This window comes from Vombatus ursinus, unplaced genomic scaffold, assembly GCF_900497805.2.
Source record: "Vombatus ursinus unplaced genomic scaffold, bare-nosed wombat genome assembly UNPS02014781.1, whole genome shotgun sequence".
Taxonomy (NCBI): Eukaryota; Metazoa; Chordata; class Mammalia; order Diprotodontia; family Vombatidae; genus Vombatus; species Vombatus ursinus.
The window spans coordinates 19,576,986-19,599,527 of NW_020954559.1; the positions used below are offsets into that span (position 1 = coordinate 19,576,986).

At 35.4% G+C, this 22,542-nt stretch overlaps 1 protein-coding gene across 1 annotated transcript in view; it reads right to left on the reverse strand.

The window, feature by feature from the left end:
- Positions 1-22,542, reverse strand: part of LOC114046337 (vertebrate ancient opsin-like) — a 234,071-nt gene that overhangs the window by 67,183 nt on the left and 144,346 nt on the right. The window contains exon 3 of the mRNA XM_027866642.1: positions 2,937-3,170. Coding sequence (XP_027722443.1) covers positions 2,937-3,170 — 234 coding nt within the window. The remainder of the gene's footprint in view (positions 1-2,936; positions 3,171-22,542) is intronic.

Here is a 22,542-nt window from a genome sequence, read left to right on the forward strand (position 1 = left end):
AAAAAAGCAAAAACAAAACAAAACAAAACAAAATAAAACAATTCCTGCCATTAAGAAACTCACAATCTTTTTAGGGAGACAACATGCAAATGACTACACAAGCAGCTAGGTAGTACAATGGATAGGGTTCTAGGCCTGCAGTAATGAGGACCTAACTTCAAATCCCACCTTGGACAATCACTGGCTATGTGACCCTGTGCAAGTAACTTAACCTCTGTTTGCCTCAGTTTCCTCAATTCTAAAATGACGATAATAACAGTACCTCATAGGGTTGTTGTGAAGATCAAATGAGATAATGTTCATAAAGTGCTCAGCACAATGCCTGGCACATGGCAAGTGCCATATAATGCTTATTCCCTTCCCCACCTCTCTGTGTACAAATAAGCCATATACAAGAAAAATTGGGGAAACAACCAACAGAGGGAAGGCACTAGAATTAAGAGAGATTGGAAAGGGCTTTCTATAGAAGATGGGATTTTATCTGACATTTAAAATAAGCCAGTGAATCCAGAAGGCAGAAATGAGGATGAGAGCTTTCCAGGTATGAGGGCAAGTTAGTGAATATGCCCAGAATTGGGAGATAGAGTGTCTTGTTCAATGAACAGCACAGAAACCAGTGTTTCTGGATCAAAGAGTACATGTGAGTTGTGGGCTTTGAGGTATAAGATGTAGAAAAGTAGAGGGTGCTATGTTAAAAGTGGGGAGGGACTTTGAATGCCAAACAGATGATTTTATATTTGATCCTAGAGGTGATAAAGAATCATTGGAGTTTGTGGAGAGAGGGAAGTGACATGATTGGATCCGAGCTTTGATGGAAGAGTGGAGCAATGACCGGAATGAATAGAAATTTGTGGCAGACAAACCAATCAGGCTGCTGCAGTAGTCCTTGAGGAGATGAAGCCTGCATCATGGTGGTGGCAGGGAACATGTTTAAGAAATGTTGCAAAGGTGAAACTAGCAGCTCTTGGCAACAGATTGCATATAGGAGGTGAGTAGTGAACAGTCAAGAATGACACCTGGGGTAATGGGAGGATGGTGGTGAAATAAGCAAAATCTAGAAAAGAATTTCAGCAATAGTAAAAACATTGCAAAGGAAAACAACTTTGAAAGACTTAAGAACTCTGATACTGCAATGACCAGCCAAAAGACCAATGAAGAAACATGCTACCCATTTCCTGACCATAAAGGGACAAATTCTATATAATGAGACATAAATGTTCAGACATGGGCAATATGAGAATTCATCTTGTTTGACTATGCATATTTGATAAAATGTTTTTATTTTTGTTTCTCTCAATTTAAGGAAAGAAGTTAGCAATAGGGTTTCCAAACTTTCATATACGTGTGTGAATGTATATGTGTGTGTATATATGTGTGTATATACACACACGCATATGTATATATGTATATGTATGTATATGTATATATGTGTATATGTATGTATATGTGTATATACATGTGTGTATATACATGCATGTATGTACACACACACACACACACACATATATATATATATATGAGATAAGGCAATTGAAGCAATTTTAAAATGCACAGGATGGAACAGAAGGAAAGCCAATAGGAAATACAGATAAACAGAATGACTTTAAAAATTATTGAATTTGTTATATCCTTAGAGGGAGAAGCAAGCTATATATGATATAGATTTATGGCTGCACAAACAATCCTCTTTTTCTTTCCTGGACTATATTTTTGGTTTTCCTGCCTGAAATCTCCCACCACTCCAATCCTTCCTCTGCTCAGCTGTAAAAGTGATTTTCCTAAGACTCAGGTCTGCGCATGTTACATCCTTACACAATAAACTCAATTCAACCTCTAGGTTAACTTCTCTCTCTGTCACTTATGGCCCTTAATCACGTAGCTCCTGCCTACCTTTCCAGTCTTCTTTCACTATATTACTCTCTATGAAGTCTATTATCCAACTATATTGTCTACTTTCAGTTCCTTGAACACAACATTCTTTCTCTTTCTTTGCACTGATGGTCTCCTCGTGCCAATAATATTCTTTTTCCTCACCACCACCACCACCTTCCTTCAAAACTCAACTCAAATACCATCTTCTACAGGAAGCTTCTTCCATCCTCCTTGCAAACAATGACTGCTTCCTGAGGCTACCCTTTTTCTATTCCATATATATCTTTTATGTACCTGTTTGTTTGTATGTTGTCTCCCTTATTAGAAATTGAACTCCCAAGATTGGGGACTGTTTTTACCTTTGCTTAGAACATAGCAAGTACTTAATAAATACTTATAGACTGATTGATAGTTCTCCTTTGCATATGAATATTTTCATTTTATTTGGCGTTAAATTTAAAATATAAAAAAGATATAGAGAGGAAATGGTGTTGTGATAGGAAGAATACCAGAGTAGGAAAACCTGGATTAGAGTCTTGGTTCAGTTGTTAACTATCTGTGTGGCCTTAGACAAGTGGCTTCTCTCTGGGCCTCAGTTTCCTTTTCTATGAAAAGAAGGGGTTTAATTAAATGACCTTGGTTCCTTCTAATCCCAGATTAATGATTTTCTGATGAGTAGATGATTTCTAGGACCTCTTCTGGTTGTAAAACTCAACAATTCAATGAAAATGTCTATGAAACAGACTCCTACACCTGTGCAGAAAAATCCTGGCCCTAGGAAATTCTGTGCTATTATATGCTTCATAAAAATGATCATGGATAGACTCCTCACTCACCTGAAAATATCTCATTTAGATTAAAGTAGCCTTTGCTTGTCTCCCAAATTTATGTCATTGCAAACTGAAGGTCTTAATGATTTCTATTATTTTATTGCCACTCTATTTTCATGGGCTTGGCAAAAAGGGTGTATATGGGGAGTAAACCTTAGATACTTAATGACCAAGCAGTTAAGACATTTTGAGATGCTCATTTGGGTTTAAAGAAGTAATTACTTTGAGCTTTACCTGTTTGTTCATAAGTATATAGATGATTGGGTTGCATACAGTGCTGCTCTTTGCCAAAATTGATGGTACAATATTGGCCACCGGTGACACCACTCCTGGGGGGCCAAATGTAGCAAGTAATGCAATCATCCCATATGGTACCCAGCAAATTAGGTAGCAAATGACAGCCATGACCACCATGAAGAGGACATGATATTCTCTTTTCCGAGCAGCAGTCTTCCTGATTTTCCCAACCTGGGTGAGGAAAAAAAATATTTCATAACCAACCACTTAGTAAAGATACAGTGAAAAAAATTTAACTTAAAACGATACAGTGTTGGGTGTTTATGGATAAAAGATATTAGAAGTTTTCAATTAGCAGAAGCGATCAATTCAGTTAAGTTCATTCTACTTCCCCTAAAAGAGACAATGATAGTGTGATTTCTCTGAAATCACAGAGTAAAAGTAATGTTCAACAAAAGCAGTATTTAGATGGAATGTTCTAAAATCATGATGATGGGTGAATGACTCTTTTCAAGTATCTTGCAACATCTAATTTAAACTTTTAAAAGGATATTATCTTTCCCAAGACACTTGAAGCTATTTTTTTTTTATTTAAAACTTCAAATGACAACTTTAGGGTCATTGGCTCAAAGAATATGCCCATTATTTCAATTCTTATTATAGAATACCATTTGACCAACTCGCAACTTTACTAGCAGAATAATACCATGCCTCTTCTGCCACAAGTGCACCAATACTTAATTTTATCATCTTTGCAAATTTGATGATTGTCAGGTGTATTATCTCCTTTATTTAAAATTTTCATTTCTCTGAAATTATGAACCTTTTTTCACGTGGTTATTGTTAAGCTTAATTGTTATTGTTATGTGATTATTGTTAAAGTTAATAGTCAAAACTATTCCATATCCATTAAATTCTTAATTAAGGATGAATGGCTCAAATTCTTATGAATGCATTTCAGTTCCTTATGCATTTTGACTGTCAAATATGCATCAGAAATATTTAATATCACACATATACACACTCCGATTTATAGTTTAGATACACACATCAATCTTGGTCTTGAATTTGGCTCTGAAAAAAATTATTTTTATAATCAACTCATCTGTTTTCTCTTATAATTTGCTATATCAAAACTTTTTTTTTCAAAACTAGGTCTCCCCATCTCCTTCAGGCTAGAAGTACAGGGCCTATTCACACACTGTTCCCATTATTAATTGGCACAGGAATTTGTCCTACTGTGTTTCCCACCTGGTCTGATTCATCCTTCCATAGGCATTCTGGTGGCCTCCACTCCCTGAAGCTCACCATATCGTTGTTGAACTTCATACAGATATCTGATTAACATTGCCCATCTGCAGTTCAGAACCCCCCAGTTCAAGAGATCCACCTTTCAAAGAGCTGGGATGTGTGCCACCACACCCAGATTAAACTATTTTTTGAAAGATGTATAGTACTTGTTATTTTTTCTTATAGTCATACAAAATGAGAGCACTTCAATAAAACCTATAAAATATCACACAAAATACAAAAGATTAGATATACCATAGCAGAATTTTTCACTAAATAAGTAATCATTTAACCACAGTCTAAAAGCAGAATCTTCTCTACTTTAGAAATGTTCTCTAATAAATGATGACATGTATCATCACTTTGTAGTAAGGAATTATATAAAGTCCTAACCACATCTAAGGCAACCTGCTGTAATGGAAATAGAGTTGGAATGGTAGGTTCTGACTATAAACTAGCTGTGTGACTGGTTAAATCTCTTAAATCTATGTTTCCCCATCTAAAAAAAAGAAAGGATGGACTAGATTATTTCTCAGCTCCATTATAGCTTAAAAATAATATTTGATATAATTTTCTTCACATAATTATTTAACAATTTATTACAAACTAAACAAATGAATCCTATTCCATTCAGTACTTGAACAAAAATTCTCTCTATAAGATCATTCAACATCTTTGAAAAGTGGTCCCCATGCTCAGTTTCAAGAGGAAAGCCATGTGGGACAGTGGAAGGACTGCTTAACTTAAAGTTGAGGAAACTTAAATTCTAGCTCTGTATCTTACTCCTTGTGCAGTCTCTGCTTCTTGATTTATAAAATGGAAGAATCATATTTAATTATCTCAAAGGTCCCTTCCAGCTTTAAATATATAATGCAGTGACTCACAGCAATGAGGAATTCACTACTTCCCAAGGTTGTCTTCTCCATTTTTGGACAGTTTCATTTAAGCAGTTTTTCTTACATCAAATTAAATCTACCTCCTTGTGTCTTCCACTCAGTTATTTTAGTTCTGCCCTCAGGGACCAAGAAGAACAGGTTGAATTTCTCTTTCACAGGACAAATACTTGAAAATAGTTCTCATTTCTACCTCCTTGAAACCTTTCTTCACAGGCAATGGCCCCCTCCCAGTTTCTTCTACTGATTCTCCTTTGACATGGAATCCAGTCCTCCCTATCGTAATTACATACTTGCACGAATTTTCTCAGTCAATGTCCTGATCAAAATGGGATGTCTTTAATTGTATGCAAAGTTTTTAAATATGAACTATTGCCTTCCTCATTTTGTCCCTATAATTAAATTAAATTCAAGACTAAGACTTTTCCCATATCAATTAATTGACATTTTATATTTTCTCAACCATTCTAAACCTCTTTGGATCCTATTTCCAACACAAAATGATAGCTACATCCACTTTCTGTCATCTATAAATCTAACTAGGAGCCATCTATGACTCTACCAAAGTCACACCTATAACAAATGTCAAGGTCAGAATTTTAACCTACCCAGATTTCTTCTCTCTAAAATCTATTGTTCTTTCTACCATACCACACATAATACAAAAACTGCCCTTTCATGAAGTTGAAGTTCAAGATAGGGTTGCTAGAGCTCACAAATTCCTAATGTCAGCTAATTGCATTCATTTCTGATACCTTTGGATATTAGTTAAAGACAAGAACATAAAAACCTTCCCATAGATACTAATTAGAGGAATATAAACATGCAGAGAGGAAGTATGGCATAGTGGCCAGAGGAAGGGCATCTACATCAGGAAAACCTATGTTTTAAGTCCTGTCTTTGACACATCATGGCTATGTTACCTTCAGTAAATTACTAAATTTCTCAGTGGTCCAGGTAGCTTTCTAACACTGCAAATTGTGGAACACAGTTGATGATCTTCATTAGGAGAGGGAGCCTCCTAAGCTCTAATTTTCCTATATGGATTTGCAATAAAATTACTAATTAAGGAAATAGCAAAGGAAGTCTTCTTAGAGCTCAGAACTAAACAGTGATAAAGATGGCTTCAGGATAATGATATTTGTGTGTGATGGATTTTGATATTTTCATTAGGTTCATCCAAGAAATCAAGAAAGAGCCTCTCAAAATGTTCCCTTGTTCCCCTCATTCTCAGAGGCTCCGTACGCTTTTAAGAGAAGTCCAAAATGCCATTATATGTTTTGTGATATTCTTCCTTTCAGTCACCAAGTCTTAGGTCTCTGCCCCTAAAATATTCTATTGACTTTAACTGCCCCACAGCAATATTTGGTCTTCCCATTTATAAAATGTAATAGCTATAATCCAACCATCCAATCACAACATTCAAGAAAATGGGCTTCATTTGAAAAGAGCCTTTTTATTGTTTAGCAGCCCCTTAAACATTTACTGTTATTATGTGGAAATGAAGGGGATGTTACAATCAGCATATCTCCCTATGTATTTGATCACAGACTGGGTATGTTGCTGCTGGGGATGTTTGCTTCCAAGTGGACCATATAATCGGGCTGCATCATTCTGGATAAACACTTCAAGTATCTAAAGTGTAATCTCTCAAGGATGATGGCACATTACAGGGAAACTGTAATGGGTGCGAAGAATTCATAGGAGCCTGCCACGCACAATTTAACTAAACAATTTGCCAGTCGTGGCTTTTAAAGGGGCATTTTTAACACCTTCATAAAGCAACAACATAAAAGACTGAACAATCAAAGTTCTATTCCAAAGAGGCTTCTAGTACTCACAATAAAATTCTAGAAAGAAATATACATGCCATGAGTTAATATAATACAGAACTAGGAGAAAAGCCTGAGAGTCTTTTGGACTATTAGGCTACTAAATGAATCTTAGTATGTCAGAACAGGAAAGGGCCTTAAAGATCATCTAGCCATGGGATCTTAACCTTTTTTTGTGTTATGGACTCCATTGGCAGTCTGTTAAAGCCTGTGAAACCTTTTCTCAGAATAATATTTTTAAATTAATAAAATAAAATGCATAGGATTACAAAGCAAACCATTTTTATTAAAATGTAATTAACAAAATATATTTTTTAAAGTTCCCAGACCACGTGTAAAGAACTCTTGATCTGGTCCAACTGAGGCTCAATAACCATTAAGTAACTTGATCAAGGTCATTTGGCTTATAAGTGACAGAACTGTAACTCAAACTCAGGTCTCCCATCCCCAGTCCTACATTCATGACATAGAGCAGTGTTTCCCAAACTGTATTTCACAGAGCTCTACAGTTCTTTCCTTGAGGAAATGTTGATGCTAGGAACACATTTTTTTGAAAAAATATTATTTCTGAAACTGCATTCTTAAAAATACTTATACACGTAGAATTTTTTTTCTGTGGCCTCCTCTTTCAGAGAGGAGGCTTGGGAGGAAGAGAATTCCATACCTGAAGACTCCCCAGACTTCTCCCATGAGTATTTATGGCTTCTGTCAATGTATTTCAAACTCAACGTGCTCTCTGGCCAAATTAGTTTGAAAACAAAGCTGACCTAGTGAATCAGAGTTTCCTCAGTGAGGTAAGAAAAACAAAACATTAGCTTGGTATTAATTTCATTACTGATGAATCTAAAAGGCAGTCTGATGTAGTGATCTCAACATCAGAAAGACCTCTAGTGCTGTTTCGATTATTTGATTACGGGCAATTTACTTATGTTTTCAGAGTCCTCAAAGCAACTTTCCACGAGTAAGTTTCAGGTTAGGTACCCATCTATGAAGAAGCTATGGATCTGGATCCTTCCTCCACCACGTCAATTATGACACTTCTTGCTTCCATTCTTCCTCTCTTTTCTCTCTCTTTCCAGGTCATATAACAAAGAACCATGAGATTTGAACCTTATGATGTTTATTAGAGGTCAGGACTATTAGGTAGGATTGGAGGGAAAGGAGAATAGGCGAATAAAACTCTTTGGTAATAAACCTGTGAATGCTTCTCCCTCCCCATAGATTTAAACCCTAGTACACAAATGACTCCAAATCCCACAGGGCTTCCACAAATGGAGTGTAAAAAGAATGGCTTAATTGAGTTGGAACTATCATCTCTCATTCAAAGGCCTTAATTTGAATGTAGTGAAGTGTATACAGTTTTTAAAAAATTAATTATTGTACTTAAGTCCTTTTCTAAAGATTGAAATGTGTGTGGTTTTTTTTTTATTTGTCTTTTTTTTTTGGTTGTTGTTGTTTTTGGTGGATGGGGACTATAACTCATTATCCCAAATGAAAGGCAAATGACATTATGGGGGCATTTCCTTAGGTATAATGGCACAAGTAATTTTGGAAACTAAGTTCTCATACATTCATGAATGAATATAAGGCCCCGTGATTGGTGAATGAGATTTAGACTTGAGTCAGAAAATTTGGAACAAAAAATCAAAAGGGAAATTAATAAAATTAAAAGTAAGAAAACTATTAAGTTAATAAATAAAACTAAAAGCTAGATTTATGGAAAAAAATAAACTATTGGCTAATTTGATTTAAAAAAAGAAAGAAGAAAACCAAATTGCTACTATTAGAGATGACAAGGGTGAATTCACTACAAATGAAGAGAAAATTAAAACAATTTTAGGAGCTATTTTGCCCAATTATATGCTAGGAAATCTGACAATCTAAGAAAAATGGATAAATATTTACAAATAATATAAATTGCTCAGATTAACAGAAGATGAAAGAGAATAAATAACTCCATTTTAGAAAAACAAATTGAATAAGACATCAATGAATTCCCTAAGGAAAAATCCCCAGGGCCAGATGGGTTCACAAATTAATTCTACCAAACAATTAAAGAACAATTAATTCCAATACTATATAAACTATTTGGAAAAATAGGTAAAGCAGGAGTCCTTCCATATTTCTTTTATGATACAAATATAGTGCTGATACCTAAATCAGAAAGAGATAAAAGAGAGAAAGAAAAAACTATAGACTATTTTCTGTAACAAATATGGATGAAAAAAATTTTAAATAAAATACTAGCAAGAAGATTACAGCAATATATCACAAAGATCATACACTATGATCAGGTGAGAATTATATCAGGAATGCAGGGCTGGTTTGATATAAAGAAAATTATCAGCCCAATTGACCATATCAATAACAAAACCAACAGAAATCATCGGATTATCTCAATATGCAGAAAATATTTTTTTTTACAAAATACAATACCTATTCCTATTAAAAACACTAGAGAGAAAAATAATAAATGTAGCTTTTTTAAAACCATCATCAAGTATTATCTGTAATGGGGAAAAGCTAAAGGCCTTCCCAAAAAGATCAGCAGTGAAGCAAGACTGCCCATTATTACCACTATTATTCATATTGCACTAGAATGCTAGCTACAGCAAAAAGAGAAAAAAAAATGAAGGAATCAGAATAGACCATGAGGAAACAAAACTGTCACTGTGTGCAGATGATATGGCAGCATACTTAAAGAATCCTAGAGAATCAACTAAAAAGCTAGTTGAAATATTTGACAACTTTAGCAAAGTTACAAAATATAAAATAAACCCATATAGATCATCAGCATTTCCATATGTTACCAACAAAACCTAGCAGGAAGAGATAGAAAGAGAAATACCATTTAAAATAGTGGTAGACAATATAACATACTTAGGAGTCTATCTGCCAAGACAAACCCAGGAGATATAAGAGCCCAATTACAAAACAGTTTTCACACAAATAAAATCAGATCTAAGCAATTGGAAGAATACTAATTGTTCATGGACAGGCCAAGTCAATAAAATAAAAATGATAATTCTACCTAAATTAATTTATGTATTCATTGCTATAACAATCAAACTACCAAAAATTATTTTATAAAGCTAGAAAAAAATAATAAAATTAATCTAGAAGAGCAAAAGGTCAGAACTATCAAGGGAATCAATGGGGAAAAATGTGAAGGAAGGCAGCCTAGGAATGCCAGATTTCAAACTATATTATAAAGTAGTAATCATCAAAACATCTGGTACTGGCTAAGAAATAGAGTGGTGGATCAGTGGAGTAGATTAGGTACACAATGCACAGTAGTAAATGACCATAGTAACCTTGTGTTTGATAAACCTAAAGATCCAAGCTCTTGGAATAAGAACTCGATATTTGACAAACACTGCTAGAAAAACTGGAAAACATTTTGGCAGAAACTAGGTATAGACCAACATCTCACACTGTATACCAAAATAAAATTAAAATGGATGAATTATTTAGGCATGATCAAAGTATCATAAGTAAATTAGGAAAGAATGGAAAAATTCATCAGTCACATCTATGGATAAGGGAAGAGTTTATGATTAAACAAAAGATAGAGAGCATGATGGGAAATAAAATGATAATTTTAATTACATAAAATTAAAAAGGTTTTGCACAAACAAAACTAATACAGCAAAAATTAAATGGAAAGCAAGAAACTAAGGGAAAAAATTATAGTGAGTTTCTCTGATAAAGGCCTATTTTCTCAAATATACAGAGAATTGAGCCAGATTTATAAAAATAAGATCAATTGATAAATGGTCAAAGGATATAAATGGACTGTTTTCAGAAGAATAAATCAAAGCTATGGATAGGCACATAAAAATGCTCTAAATCACTACAGATTAGAGAAATGCACATTAAAGCAACTCTGAGATAATAAATGCTTGAGGAGATGTGGGAAAATTGGGACACATATGTAATATTGGTGGAGTTGTGAACTGATCTAATCATTCTGGAGAACAATTTGGAACTACACTCTGCATGCCCTTTGACCCATCAATACCACTCCTAGGTCTGTATCCCAAGTGGACCAAAGAAAAGGGAAAACTATAGCAACTTTTTGTGGTGACAAAGAATTGGAAATTGGGGGGATGCCCATCTATTAGGGAACTACTAAACAAGTTGTGGTATATGATTGTTACAGAATGCTATTGTGTCTATAAGAAATGATGATCAGGATGGTTTCAGAAAAACCTAGGAAGTTTTATATGAACTGATGCAAAGTGAAGTGAGCAGTACCAGGAAAGCATCATACACAGTAACAGCAGTATTATAAGGATGAGCAACTATGAAAGACTTAGCTACTCTGATCAAGACAGTGATTCAAGACAATTGCAAGAAAGCCATGATGAAAAATGCTATCCACCTCCAAAAAGAGAACTGATGAACTCAGAGTGCAGACTGAAGCAACTTTTTTCACTTGGTTTTTGATGTTGTATGTTTATGTCTCTGTGTGTGTGTGTGTGTGTGTGTGTGTGTGTGTCTTTTCTTTTACAACATGACTAACATGGAAATATTCTTTGCGTGACTTCAAATATATAATCAATATTATATTGCTTGTCTTTTCAAGGGGTGGGGCAGGGGTGGATGAGGGAGAGAAAATTTGGAACTCATAATTTTTTTAAATGAATGTTAAAAATTTTTAATGTATTTCAGAAATATTTAATGAAATAAACATATTTTTTTAAAAAAAGCTTAAATCTCACACCAACCCAACTTTCCAGATATTTATTATTCCTTTTCATAAACAATATTTTCCAATCAAATTTGAAATCTATAGCTACTTCCTCTGGCCAATTACAGAATCTGGACCCTGTCCCTACAATGTTTTGCCTCTTCATCTTCACCTCTCAGAATCATTCTGTTTTTTCCAAGTTCCAACTTCTAGTACCAACTTCTTGGTGAAGACTTCTTTGATTTCCCCAGTTGGTAACCATCCTCAAATTCCCTTATGTTTTCTTCTCTGTGTACCTGCAATATTTTGCCCCTATGCCCCAATAGAAATAATGCTCCTAGACTTGAAAGGCAAACAACAGGTGGGTGGAAACCTTGTGTCCAGACAGAACATGCTCTTTGAATGATCTGAACTTCCATGTTACCACTGTTGAGACTCAGTAGGCAAGGGTAGTCTCCAAACAGCCTTCCCCAAATAGGTACTTGCTGCTACTTTTCTTTCTGCATATTTCTACTGCTACAATATGTGTGCCAAAAAAAAAGCATGATGGAATATTTCTCTTCCAAAGATCATAACCCCGAAATTTCTACTGTGGCCTCTATCATTTTTATGATGATATCACTCCTTCACTATGCCTACTGCAATACAACTGAAGTGGTTTCTTGGAGATAGATCTCAGCAGGCAGAGGGACTCTCCAGAAATGTTTATATAGACCCTTATGGAAAGCAGTCCAGAGTGTTGAGGAGATAGTGTAGTCTTTTTAGTCCATAAAGATACAGAACTTGGTTTAGACTAGACCAGACAGAACTGTTCTGCTACAAGCATTGGAACAAGACTGTGAAAGGAGTAGATGGCACTGTAGCAATAGTCAAAGTAGTAGCTGAAGCAGAAATGGAGGATGCTAAACATAGAGATTAACCAACAGCATTGAGCATCTGCAGCCTTCCCTTGATCCACGCTCACCTAGTGGAAAGGATTTACTTGGGAACTGATAGACTGTGTTTACCCTGGGAGGCTGCTGAAACCTGGTGAATTTCTTTACTTTTTTTTCTCTCTCTGCTTGATGCTGCTTGGGAGGCTTTGTTACTCCTAAATGTTTTATGTTCTATTAAATTGCTTTCTTGCTGTTTGGATAGTATTTTAAAATGTGCTTGCTCTTAAAATTAAGATCCAATCTTAATTATGTTCTGGGTGCATATCTTGGCATATAGGGAGTGTGGGTAGGTTGGGGAGTGGGAGGAAAAGAGACTAATGACTATTTTGATACCCAGAATTTAGCAGGTTGGAGATCTTCAATTATGCTGTGGTGACCTGAAGTCACTCTGATCTGGAGATTCTGAACTTTTGTGATTTAAAAAAAATTAGTCATCTTTATTTTACACATCCTAAATTTTCAGAGAAAAGCTTATTTCTTTATCTGAAGCAAGTTGGGATGATTTAACCTGGGCTGGGCTATCTCCACACCTCTCTCTTTCCCTTCCCCTCTCCCTCTGGTGTAAGGGAAGACCAATGTTTTCAGGGAGTGTTGTGAAAAGGAAAGGGCAGTGGCCAAAGGCAAGACTTTACTCAAAGCTTAGCCAGTGGGAGAAGTTATGTTGGTCTGGGAGGATTCAGCCCTTCTTATTCCTATAAGGGCAGGAGATGGAGGAAAGTGTTCCTCAGTAATCTGCTGCTCAGCAGCACCTATTGGTTACATAGCCAATACAGATGACCGATGCAGAACAATCATTGTCCATTCTTGATAATTCACCATTACTTTTTACCCTTTATTCTGAGGTGAGACTCCTTGAGACTTCCTTGCTACAGGGTATGAAGGTCTACCTGGAACACCCTCTAGTTAAGTCTCAAAAATAGTTTGCCATTTATTGATAATTCGTGTAAGGTAATTCATGTCAAATTCTTGATGTTCAATTTAAGAAATATTTTCTTACTCAAATTATCTTTCTAACCTGGCAAAACTTTTTCTAGATCATATCTGTCCAGGGTGGGCCTGCATCAGCCATGGATGATCATCAAAATGGATGATAGTTGAAAGAGAAACTAAACTTGATTTTGGTCTATGGAGGGGCAAGGTCCCTTTGGGAACCCTCTTATTCCCCTTTCTTTAGAACTGCTTTCCTCATATCTGCCTAAACTCTAACTCAAGTATTATCCTTTAAACTCTGACCACCAGGTCCCTGGCACATAATGGGTACTTAATAAATGAATGGTGACCAAAATTCCTAGATTAGCCTTTCTTCTGTTTCAAACCTAGAGGACTGGTCCATTCCATCTAAAGTATTGTGTTCAGTTCTAGACATCACATTTTAGTATTGTTGTTTGTCCTTCATCCTCTTTGAAAATGACATTAGGAAGATGATGCCATGACTTGCAAGTGAATTGGATTTCAGTGAGGGAAGGCTGTGCAAAGTCACCAGCCTCACTATCTTCTCGAGAGCCATCTGGGTCCAGTGGTGAGTTTTGGTCAGGATAATTGGAGATGACTCCCACACATTTTCTGAAAGACATAAACAAAGTTCCAGAGCAAGTATGGAAGAGAGAGACTAGGTTACTGAAAATGCAGATCATGACAAAGAAAAATCAACTGGAGGAACTGGAAAATTTTTAAATTGAAGAAGAGAAGATTCAGGATGGGTAAGTATAAGAGTTTTCAAGTTTTTAAGGGGCTATGTGGAAGACAGGTTAGAATTGATGTTATTGATCTTAAGGGATACAAGTAGGAGCAAAAAGTAAAACATATGGTAGAATTCTGTTCAATATAAAGAAAAACATTCTAAGATTTACAACTGTACAAAAATGGAAAGGGTTGTCTCAAGATCTGGTGAGTTCCCAGTCCTGAGAGGTCATCATATAAAGTATGAATGACAACTTGTTGAGTATGTTATAATGAGGATCAGTCCCAAGAACATATTGGATGGCATAGAGGGTGGGGGTGGAAAGTTCCAAGTAGAGAAACACTACAGTATAATGAATGGTCTTAATCCTGCTTTTCCATCCATACGTCTCCAAGTGAAACCTTATATTGAAAGCCATTGCCTCTTCAGAAATCCTTCTGCATACACTGAGTGGGTTTATTCTAGCAGTCCCTAGACTGCTTTGAGAAATGTAACAATGTCAATTTATGGGCACTAAAATACCTTAAAAAGAGGTGAGGGGATAGGCAACTGTATAACTTTTTCATTTTAAAAAGAGATGCTTTTTATAAGCTAAAGCAGGGTAGTTGAAAAAGAGAATCATCTTTCTGATTTCAGGTGGTATCTATCTTTGAGGTAAAAAATGGATGAAGGTAAGACACTTGCCCTACTGTACAGACTAATATGGGAGTCATCATCTTTAAAGCATATTGCTTCACAAGCTGTTTTGGCCAGGTTGAAAAAGGCTCTTATAATTCCATTTAAGTTGTAGTTGTTTCATTAAATTGACCAACACGTGAAAAAAGACAGAAAGTCAAAATGTTTTTGTCAAGTACATTTCTCAGAAAGTCATGACACAGATCACATGAAATGATGACCTATACCACCTCAGACAGAATGTCTAGGGTGAGGTTAACCAAGAAAACAATAATAATGGTTCTTATTTATGTTGTGCTATAGATTTAATAGGTTTATAATGCATTCATGCAGGTTAGTAAATAATAAACCTGTAGAAATACATTTGATCCTCCTAATAGTCATGAGGGGAAAGCAAAGTTCAGAGAGTGACTTGTCAAAGGTCACACAGTAAATAAATGGTATAGTTAGATCATGAGATCACATGGAATCAATGATTTAATGGTGTAAAGGACCTTAAGGATTACCTAGTACAGAAGGTTTTTTATCTGGAGTCCATGAACTTAATTTTTAAAATATTTTGATAAATATATTGTAGAATAATTGATTTCATTTGAAATCTTACGTATTTTACCTTACGCATTTGACAACATTATTCTAAGGTTCCTCATAAAGGTTAAGAACCTCTGGCTTATTCCAAACCCCTCATTTTAAAGATGCAAAATCTGAAACCCAAAGAATTTGAAGTGACTTATTTAAAGTCACACAGGTATAAATGGCTAAGCCAGGATTGAAGCCAAATCTTCTAACTCCAAATCCAGCCCTTTCTCTACTACTAGCCATGCTTCTCCTCAGGACTTGAGCCAAGATCAAGTGACTCCCAATCCAGTGTTCTGTCTATAAAACCACATAGGCTAGTTTCCTTTATGTAAATCATCCTATAAACTTGTAGGTTTATTAGGAAAATAAATGACACATACAGATCTTTAATAGTTAAAAAGTGGTAAAAAGTAGAAAGTGTGTCATCATTAGTAAGTTTGGTGTCTCTTTCAACTGTCATCCATTTTAAATATAGCTGATGCAGGCCCACCCTGGGCAGATATGATCTAGAAAAAGTTCTGCCAGGTAACAAAGGTAATTTGAGTAAGAAAATGTTTCTTCAATTGAACACCAAGAGTTGACATGAATTACCTTACATGAACCATCAATAAATGGCAAACTATTTTTGAGACTTAGCTAGAGGGTGTTCCAGGTAGAACCTCATACCCTACAGCAAGCATTACAATTGGTCCTCCCCTTCCTTTCATGGGAAATAAGTATCAAATAGGTGGGCTGATGTATCTAGCATATCTTCAATGCACACCTATGAAAATAACAATTTATTAAAAGCCCTGTTCATAAAAAAGAGTCCCAAAAAGTTTATTAAAAGGAGGCAATATCATGCAATGGAAAGGATGTGAGAATAGGAGTAAGAAAAATTAGGCTGATGTCTTAGCTTTTTCAAGTCATTTACTCTCTCTGAGCGTGTTTCCTTATTTGTAAGGGGAAAAAAAGGATGGGAGAGAATTCTGGGAAGATAGCAGAATGGATCAGAAAACTTCCAGTTCTCCAAATTTCCTTCACAAAAAAAAGACAAAATATCACCTCAGAGCAGCAGAAATAGATGTGGGGCAAAGTCATTGTCTTCCTAAGACAATTTGAGAAGAACTCAAGAAAGACCGGAGGTTAGGCCTGAGTGAAGTTCAAACATCTCTTGGCTGACTCTGCAGAATCAACAAGCAACAAGCCCTTGAGGCAGCTGTTTTGAGAGGCAGCCTCAGCCTTAGAAGTAATTGTCTCACAGACAGTGTGGGGGTCTGACTGCTAAGGAGAAAAAGATTAAAGGACCTTCCACTGTCAAGGGATGTCAAGCATAGCTGTGCTAACTAGACAGGTCCTGAGGTGGCCTTCCATTGTTGGGGGGGAGGAGAGAAGGACCTAGCACACCCCTAGTGAATGCAATAGTGAGGGGCAGGGATGCTGTTGACTGTGGGTACTTGTGAGAGAGCAGAGTCTCTGGTTTCAGATCCTGGACAGAGAGGACAGTTTGCAGCCACCAGAGGGACTGCAGGGAGCAATCTCTTTTGCAGAACAGTGGGGCTGAGGGCCCTAGATGTGGCTTAGGAGTGGAAAGGAGAGCTCAAGTTTGGGCCCTGAGAGAGACCTCAGAAAATAACAGTAAGAGGGACCTGAGGCTCGGGGCATCATTCCCCATACCTTGAGACTACAACTTGATTGCACTAATAGCTACTGAAAACAAAATAAAACAAAAAATTAATAAATAAAAATGAGTAAGCAAAGGAGGAAGAACCAAATCATAGATAGTTACTATGGGAATACAGAAGATCTGGGTTCATATTTAGAAAAAGATAATGGAGCTAAAAAAATAAAGTGTCCCTCTTTCTTCAATGAGAAACATCAAATGGTCCCAAGCACAAAAAGACTTCTTGGAAGAACTTAAAAATTAAATAAGATTGAGGAAAAATTAGAAAAAAAAATAAGAGCAATTCAAGAAAATTATGAAAACAAAGTCAACCAACTTGAAATAGAGAATCAAAAACTTAAGAAAGAAAATAATTTGAGCAAGGAGAAGCTAATGATGTTCTAAAACACCAAGAAATCATAAAACAAAATAAAAATAATGAAAAAAATAGAAGAGAAAGTGAAGCATCTCCTCAGGAAAACAACTGATCTGGAAAACAGGTTGAGGAAAATAAAATAAAAAGTCAGACTACCTGAAAATTAAAAAAGAATCGTGATACCATATTATAAGACATTATCAAGGAGTATTGCCCTGAAATTGTAAAACAAGAAGACAAAGCAGAAATAGAAAAAAATCTACCAATCACCACCTGAAAGAGATCCCAGGATGAAAATCTACAGGAATATCATAGCTAAGTTTCAAAGCTTTCAGTTTAAGAAGAAAATACTGGAAGCAATAAGAAAAAAATTAAATATCATGGAGCTATTATGAAGATTACACAAGACCTAGCAGCTACTATGTTGAAAGACCAAGGGTCTTGGAATACTATACTCTGTAGAGCAAAAGAGCTAGGGTTACAACCAAGGGTAGCTTACTCAGCAAAATTAAGTATAATCCTGAATGAAAAAAAATGTACGCTTAATGAACTCAAAGACTTAGCTTTTGTGACAAAAAAAAAACCCAGAACTTCAGGGAAAACTTGATATATAACTTCCAGGAGAAATATAAGGTAAACATTAAAGACCAAGTATAAGGAACTCAATAAGATCAACCTGTTTACTTGCATATGTGAAAAAATAGCACTATTTTTATTATTGTCATCATTATTTGGGTAGTTTGAAAGAAAAGCATGGGCTGAGCTGAGTATGATGGGATGATTCTAAAAAAAACTATGTAGGGAGATATAAGTAAGAGTAATTATCTCATATAAATGAGGCATAAAGGGGAAAATTGATAAATAAGAAGTTAGTAGTTGGGAGGGCAAGTAGTGCTGGAACCTTACTCTCATTGGGAAAGGGTCTCCTATTTGGAAAGAAATAAGAGCTCAAGGGGATAGGGTGGGGAGAAAGGATAAGGGAAGGGCTATTAGAGTGGTGGGTAGGTTAAGGAATAGGAGGGCAAGGTAGTGGGTAGAAGTAAAGCAGAGGAGTGAGAAGGGATAAGGTAAATAGGGTGAGAAGGATAGTGAGGAAAAGCAAGAAGGAGGAAAATACAAAACAAGTAATCATAGCTTAGAATGTGAGTGGGATCCATTTACCCATAAAATGGAAATAGATAGTGAATTAAAATTTTGCATTCAACAACATGTTGTTTTCAGGAAACATTATAAAAATGAGAGACACACACAAAGATAAAATAAAGAGCAGGAGTAGAATTTAGTATGTAAAAAAAAGCAGGGATAGTAATCATGATCTCAGAAAACGTTAAAGCTAAAATAGACTTAATCAAAAATGAAAAATAGAGAAACTACAATATGTGTCGGCAATATTACTCAACATAGTTTTAGATCATTTAAAATACCTAGACAGTATAAAATACCTGAATGTAAACTTGCCAAAACAGACACAGGAACTATGTAAACATAAAACATTTTATACAAATAAACTCAGATCTAAATAATTGGAGTACTATTTATTGTTCATGGGTAAGTAAAGCCAATATAATAAAAAATGACAATTTTACCTAACTAATCCATTTGTTCAATGTCATCTTAATTAAATTACTAAAAATTTATTTTACTGAGTTGGAAAAAATAATGACAAAGTTCATCTGGAAGAATAAAAGATCAGAAATTCCAAAGAAACCAGGGAATAAAGATGTAAAGAAAGTATTTATTAAATTATTAAAGTTTTAAAATTTAGCAGTATCAGACCTTAAACTATATTATAAGGTGAGAGCATTGTTTAAGTGTAAAAAGAATAATTTCAATTATTTTAAATTAAAATTTTCTTGTGCAAATAAAATCTATATAGCCAAGAACAGAAGGAATGCAAAAAAAAAATTAAGAAAAAACTTTCGTAAACAATCTCTCAGGATGTGATTGGGTTGGACTATTGCTGTGGTGTAGGAATGCTGTGATTTAAAAAAACATGGAAAGACTTGGACTTACAAAGGAAGATATTATCTACTTTCAGAGAAATAAATGACAGGAAATAAGCACAGTACAGTTTTACATATATATGTATCAGTGTAAATGTACATATGTATATATATATATGTTTATTGATACATATGGATATATACATGCTTAATTGTAGCCTTCTTTGGGGGCAGGGAATGGGAATAAATATTGGGGAAAATATGGAAATAAATAAAGTCAAAAGTGCAAAGCAGAGAACAAAACCAACAAGGAAGGAAAGAAAAGCTGGGCAGCTTTGAAAACAATGTGTAGTATTTACTATATAAGTTGTCTTGAAATGTAAACTTGTGGTTCTATATTGAATCTTCTCTTATGGTCTATCGCGTATATGGCAATGTTTTTTTTTTATTATTTTGTATTTTAAAGTAAAAAAAAAATACCAAAAAAGATGATTGATGATAATAAGTATCCTACTTACTTACAAGTTTGCTGCAAAGATATCCTTATCTCAGAGTGAAAGTCACTTCAGCATCCATCTACTCCAAATTGTGTTTACCCAAGAATCCCCTCTTTGAGATTTCTGACAAGTGATTATATACCCTCTGCTTGAAGACCACCAGTGAAGGGAAGCTCACTAACTCATGTGCAAACCATTCTACTCCAAAACAGTAAGTTGGAAAGATTTTCTTTATAGGAAGCTTAAATGAATTTCTCCATAACTTCCACCAACTGTTCCTAGTTGTGAAATCTGTGGCAAGAAAAAAAAAAAGTCTAATCCTACTTCTTTGTGAGAGCCCTTGAAGACAGTTATCACATTCCTTCAGTATCTTCTTCAGGCTAAATATCCTCAGTTCATTCAGTTAGTTCATAAGGCATTACTACTACTGAGAGATGGTACATTGTAGCAGGTAGGAAGTTGACCTTGGAGTCAGGATGATCTGGGTTCAAGTTCTGCCTCTAATACATATTGACTTGTATGACACTCTGTAAATCACTTAACTCTATCTATGTGTCAAACAACTCTCTAAGATTTTAAATGTTAATAACTTGCATGCCTGAATCCCTATCTGCTCCTCTTTGATCCTAGGCAAGGTTTCTTAATTCAATTCAGTTCAGTTCAGTTCAATATAGAATTTGTAATATATAACCAACTCATAAGTTGCCTGCATTGGTAGAGTTTCCTTACTGGAAGTTCATTATATCAATGAACTAATAAACCGAGTCTAAAAAATATTTTACACATACACACACACACACACGTATATATGTATGTATACACATACATATTTGCACACATGTATACACATATATACACACATTTATTGACTGATTGACCTATGATATCATCTGGACACTATCTGTCAATATAGATCAACACATGCTCTTCAACTTCTAGTCTTAGAGAATCTCAAGGGCATTTGAGAGGATAAATGTCTCACACACACAGCCAGTATTCATCAGAGGTGAGCCTAGCATCTAGGACATTCTTTTTTTTTTTTTTTTAGGCAATTGGGGTTAAGTGACTTGCCCAGGGTCACACAGCTAGTAAGTGTCAAGTGTTTGGTCCAAGGCCGAATTTGAACTCAGGTCCTCCTGACTTCAGGGCCGATGTAGGACATTCTTTCTCAGAGGTTGGCCTCTTTGTCTACCACACAATGCTACCTCTTGGCCAACTATAAAATATAGTATGACATAAGTGCTTTTGGAGAGACCTGAAGAAAAGTTCTCAGAGAGGGAGAAGGTCCTTCTGACTTGAGGAGGGTCAATGAAATCTCTCTGGAAATGCTGATATTTCAATTAGGCTTTGAAGAATGATCAAGAGTTATGCAACTAAAGAAAGGAAAGAGGCCCAAATGCTGAAAAATGTCCCAGTTTGAGAGGGTCTGCCTTGTGCTTCAAGCATGCCTTCATAGCATGATGAGGTATCAGAAGAGAACTTTAGCCAAGGACTTGCTCTTATTGAATAAAACATATTTGTGTTACATAAAATGACTGCTAGACTCTGGGGGTGCCAGGAGGAAAGATGGAGCAGCTGTGTGCCAGAGATTCTGCAGGCATGGAGATGCCCATGATTTCACTAGACTATTTAAAAAAACAGAGACAGCATGGAGTAATAGAGAAAGAGGTGCTCTCAGAACCAGGAAGACCTAGTTTCATGTCTTGTTTCTGACACATACTGGGTGCATAACCTCGAGCAAGTCATTAAATCTCATGTTGCTCTAGGCCAAAGGTGTAATACACTCAACACTCTATAGTGCTGTGGGACCAGATTAAAATATAATAAGGAAATATTAAACAAAATAAATAAAAACACAATAAAACATAGAAAACATTATGTTTTAAAACTAAATCAATATGCAGGCTTCAGAGATCCTTATGTTTGGAATAGTGGCTCTGTTTCTATTTGAATTTTACATAACTTCTCTAGGTAACTCTTTGAAATACAAACTCATTGGTGAAACATTACAAAGGAGGATTTGGGGAAATTGTTAGAAAGATTTTGGAAAAGTGTTGAGTAGTATCACTCTACAAGAACAAAAAATCAGGGTGGTTGAAAATGAGTCTGCAGAAAACTTGGCATGAGACCCAACTAAGTCATATTATCTCAAGGATGAACCAGGAAAGGGGATAACAAATGAATGTAAAATGGAATACTTTTGCCAGCATTTCTATAGTGAACTGTTCTCATCATTGTTGCCAATGGAACCACTGAAGCTGTATCTCTAACACTCAAGTACCTGTTGTGCCATATGAAGAAGTGAAAATGGCACTCAAGTAAATGAAATCAGCAAGAGTGATTAGGCTTAATACACATAGAAAGAAATTCATGCTGGTGGTGACATAATTTTTTAAAATATTTAGGGATTATTACACAATATACTCCAAAGACAAGAATATTCCAGAATTATAGGAAAGATCACAAATATAATTGTTGTTCCCCAAAAGCAACTAATAACCATAGAAACCTATGGCTCCAATTTAATTTTTATAAAGTCTTTATGAAAATAATCTGTTGATTCATTA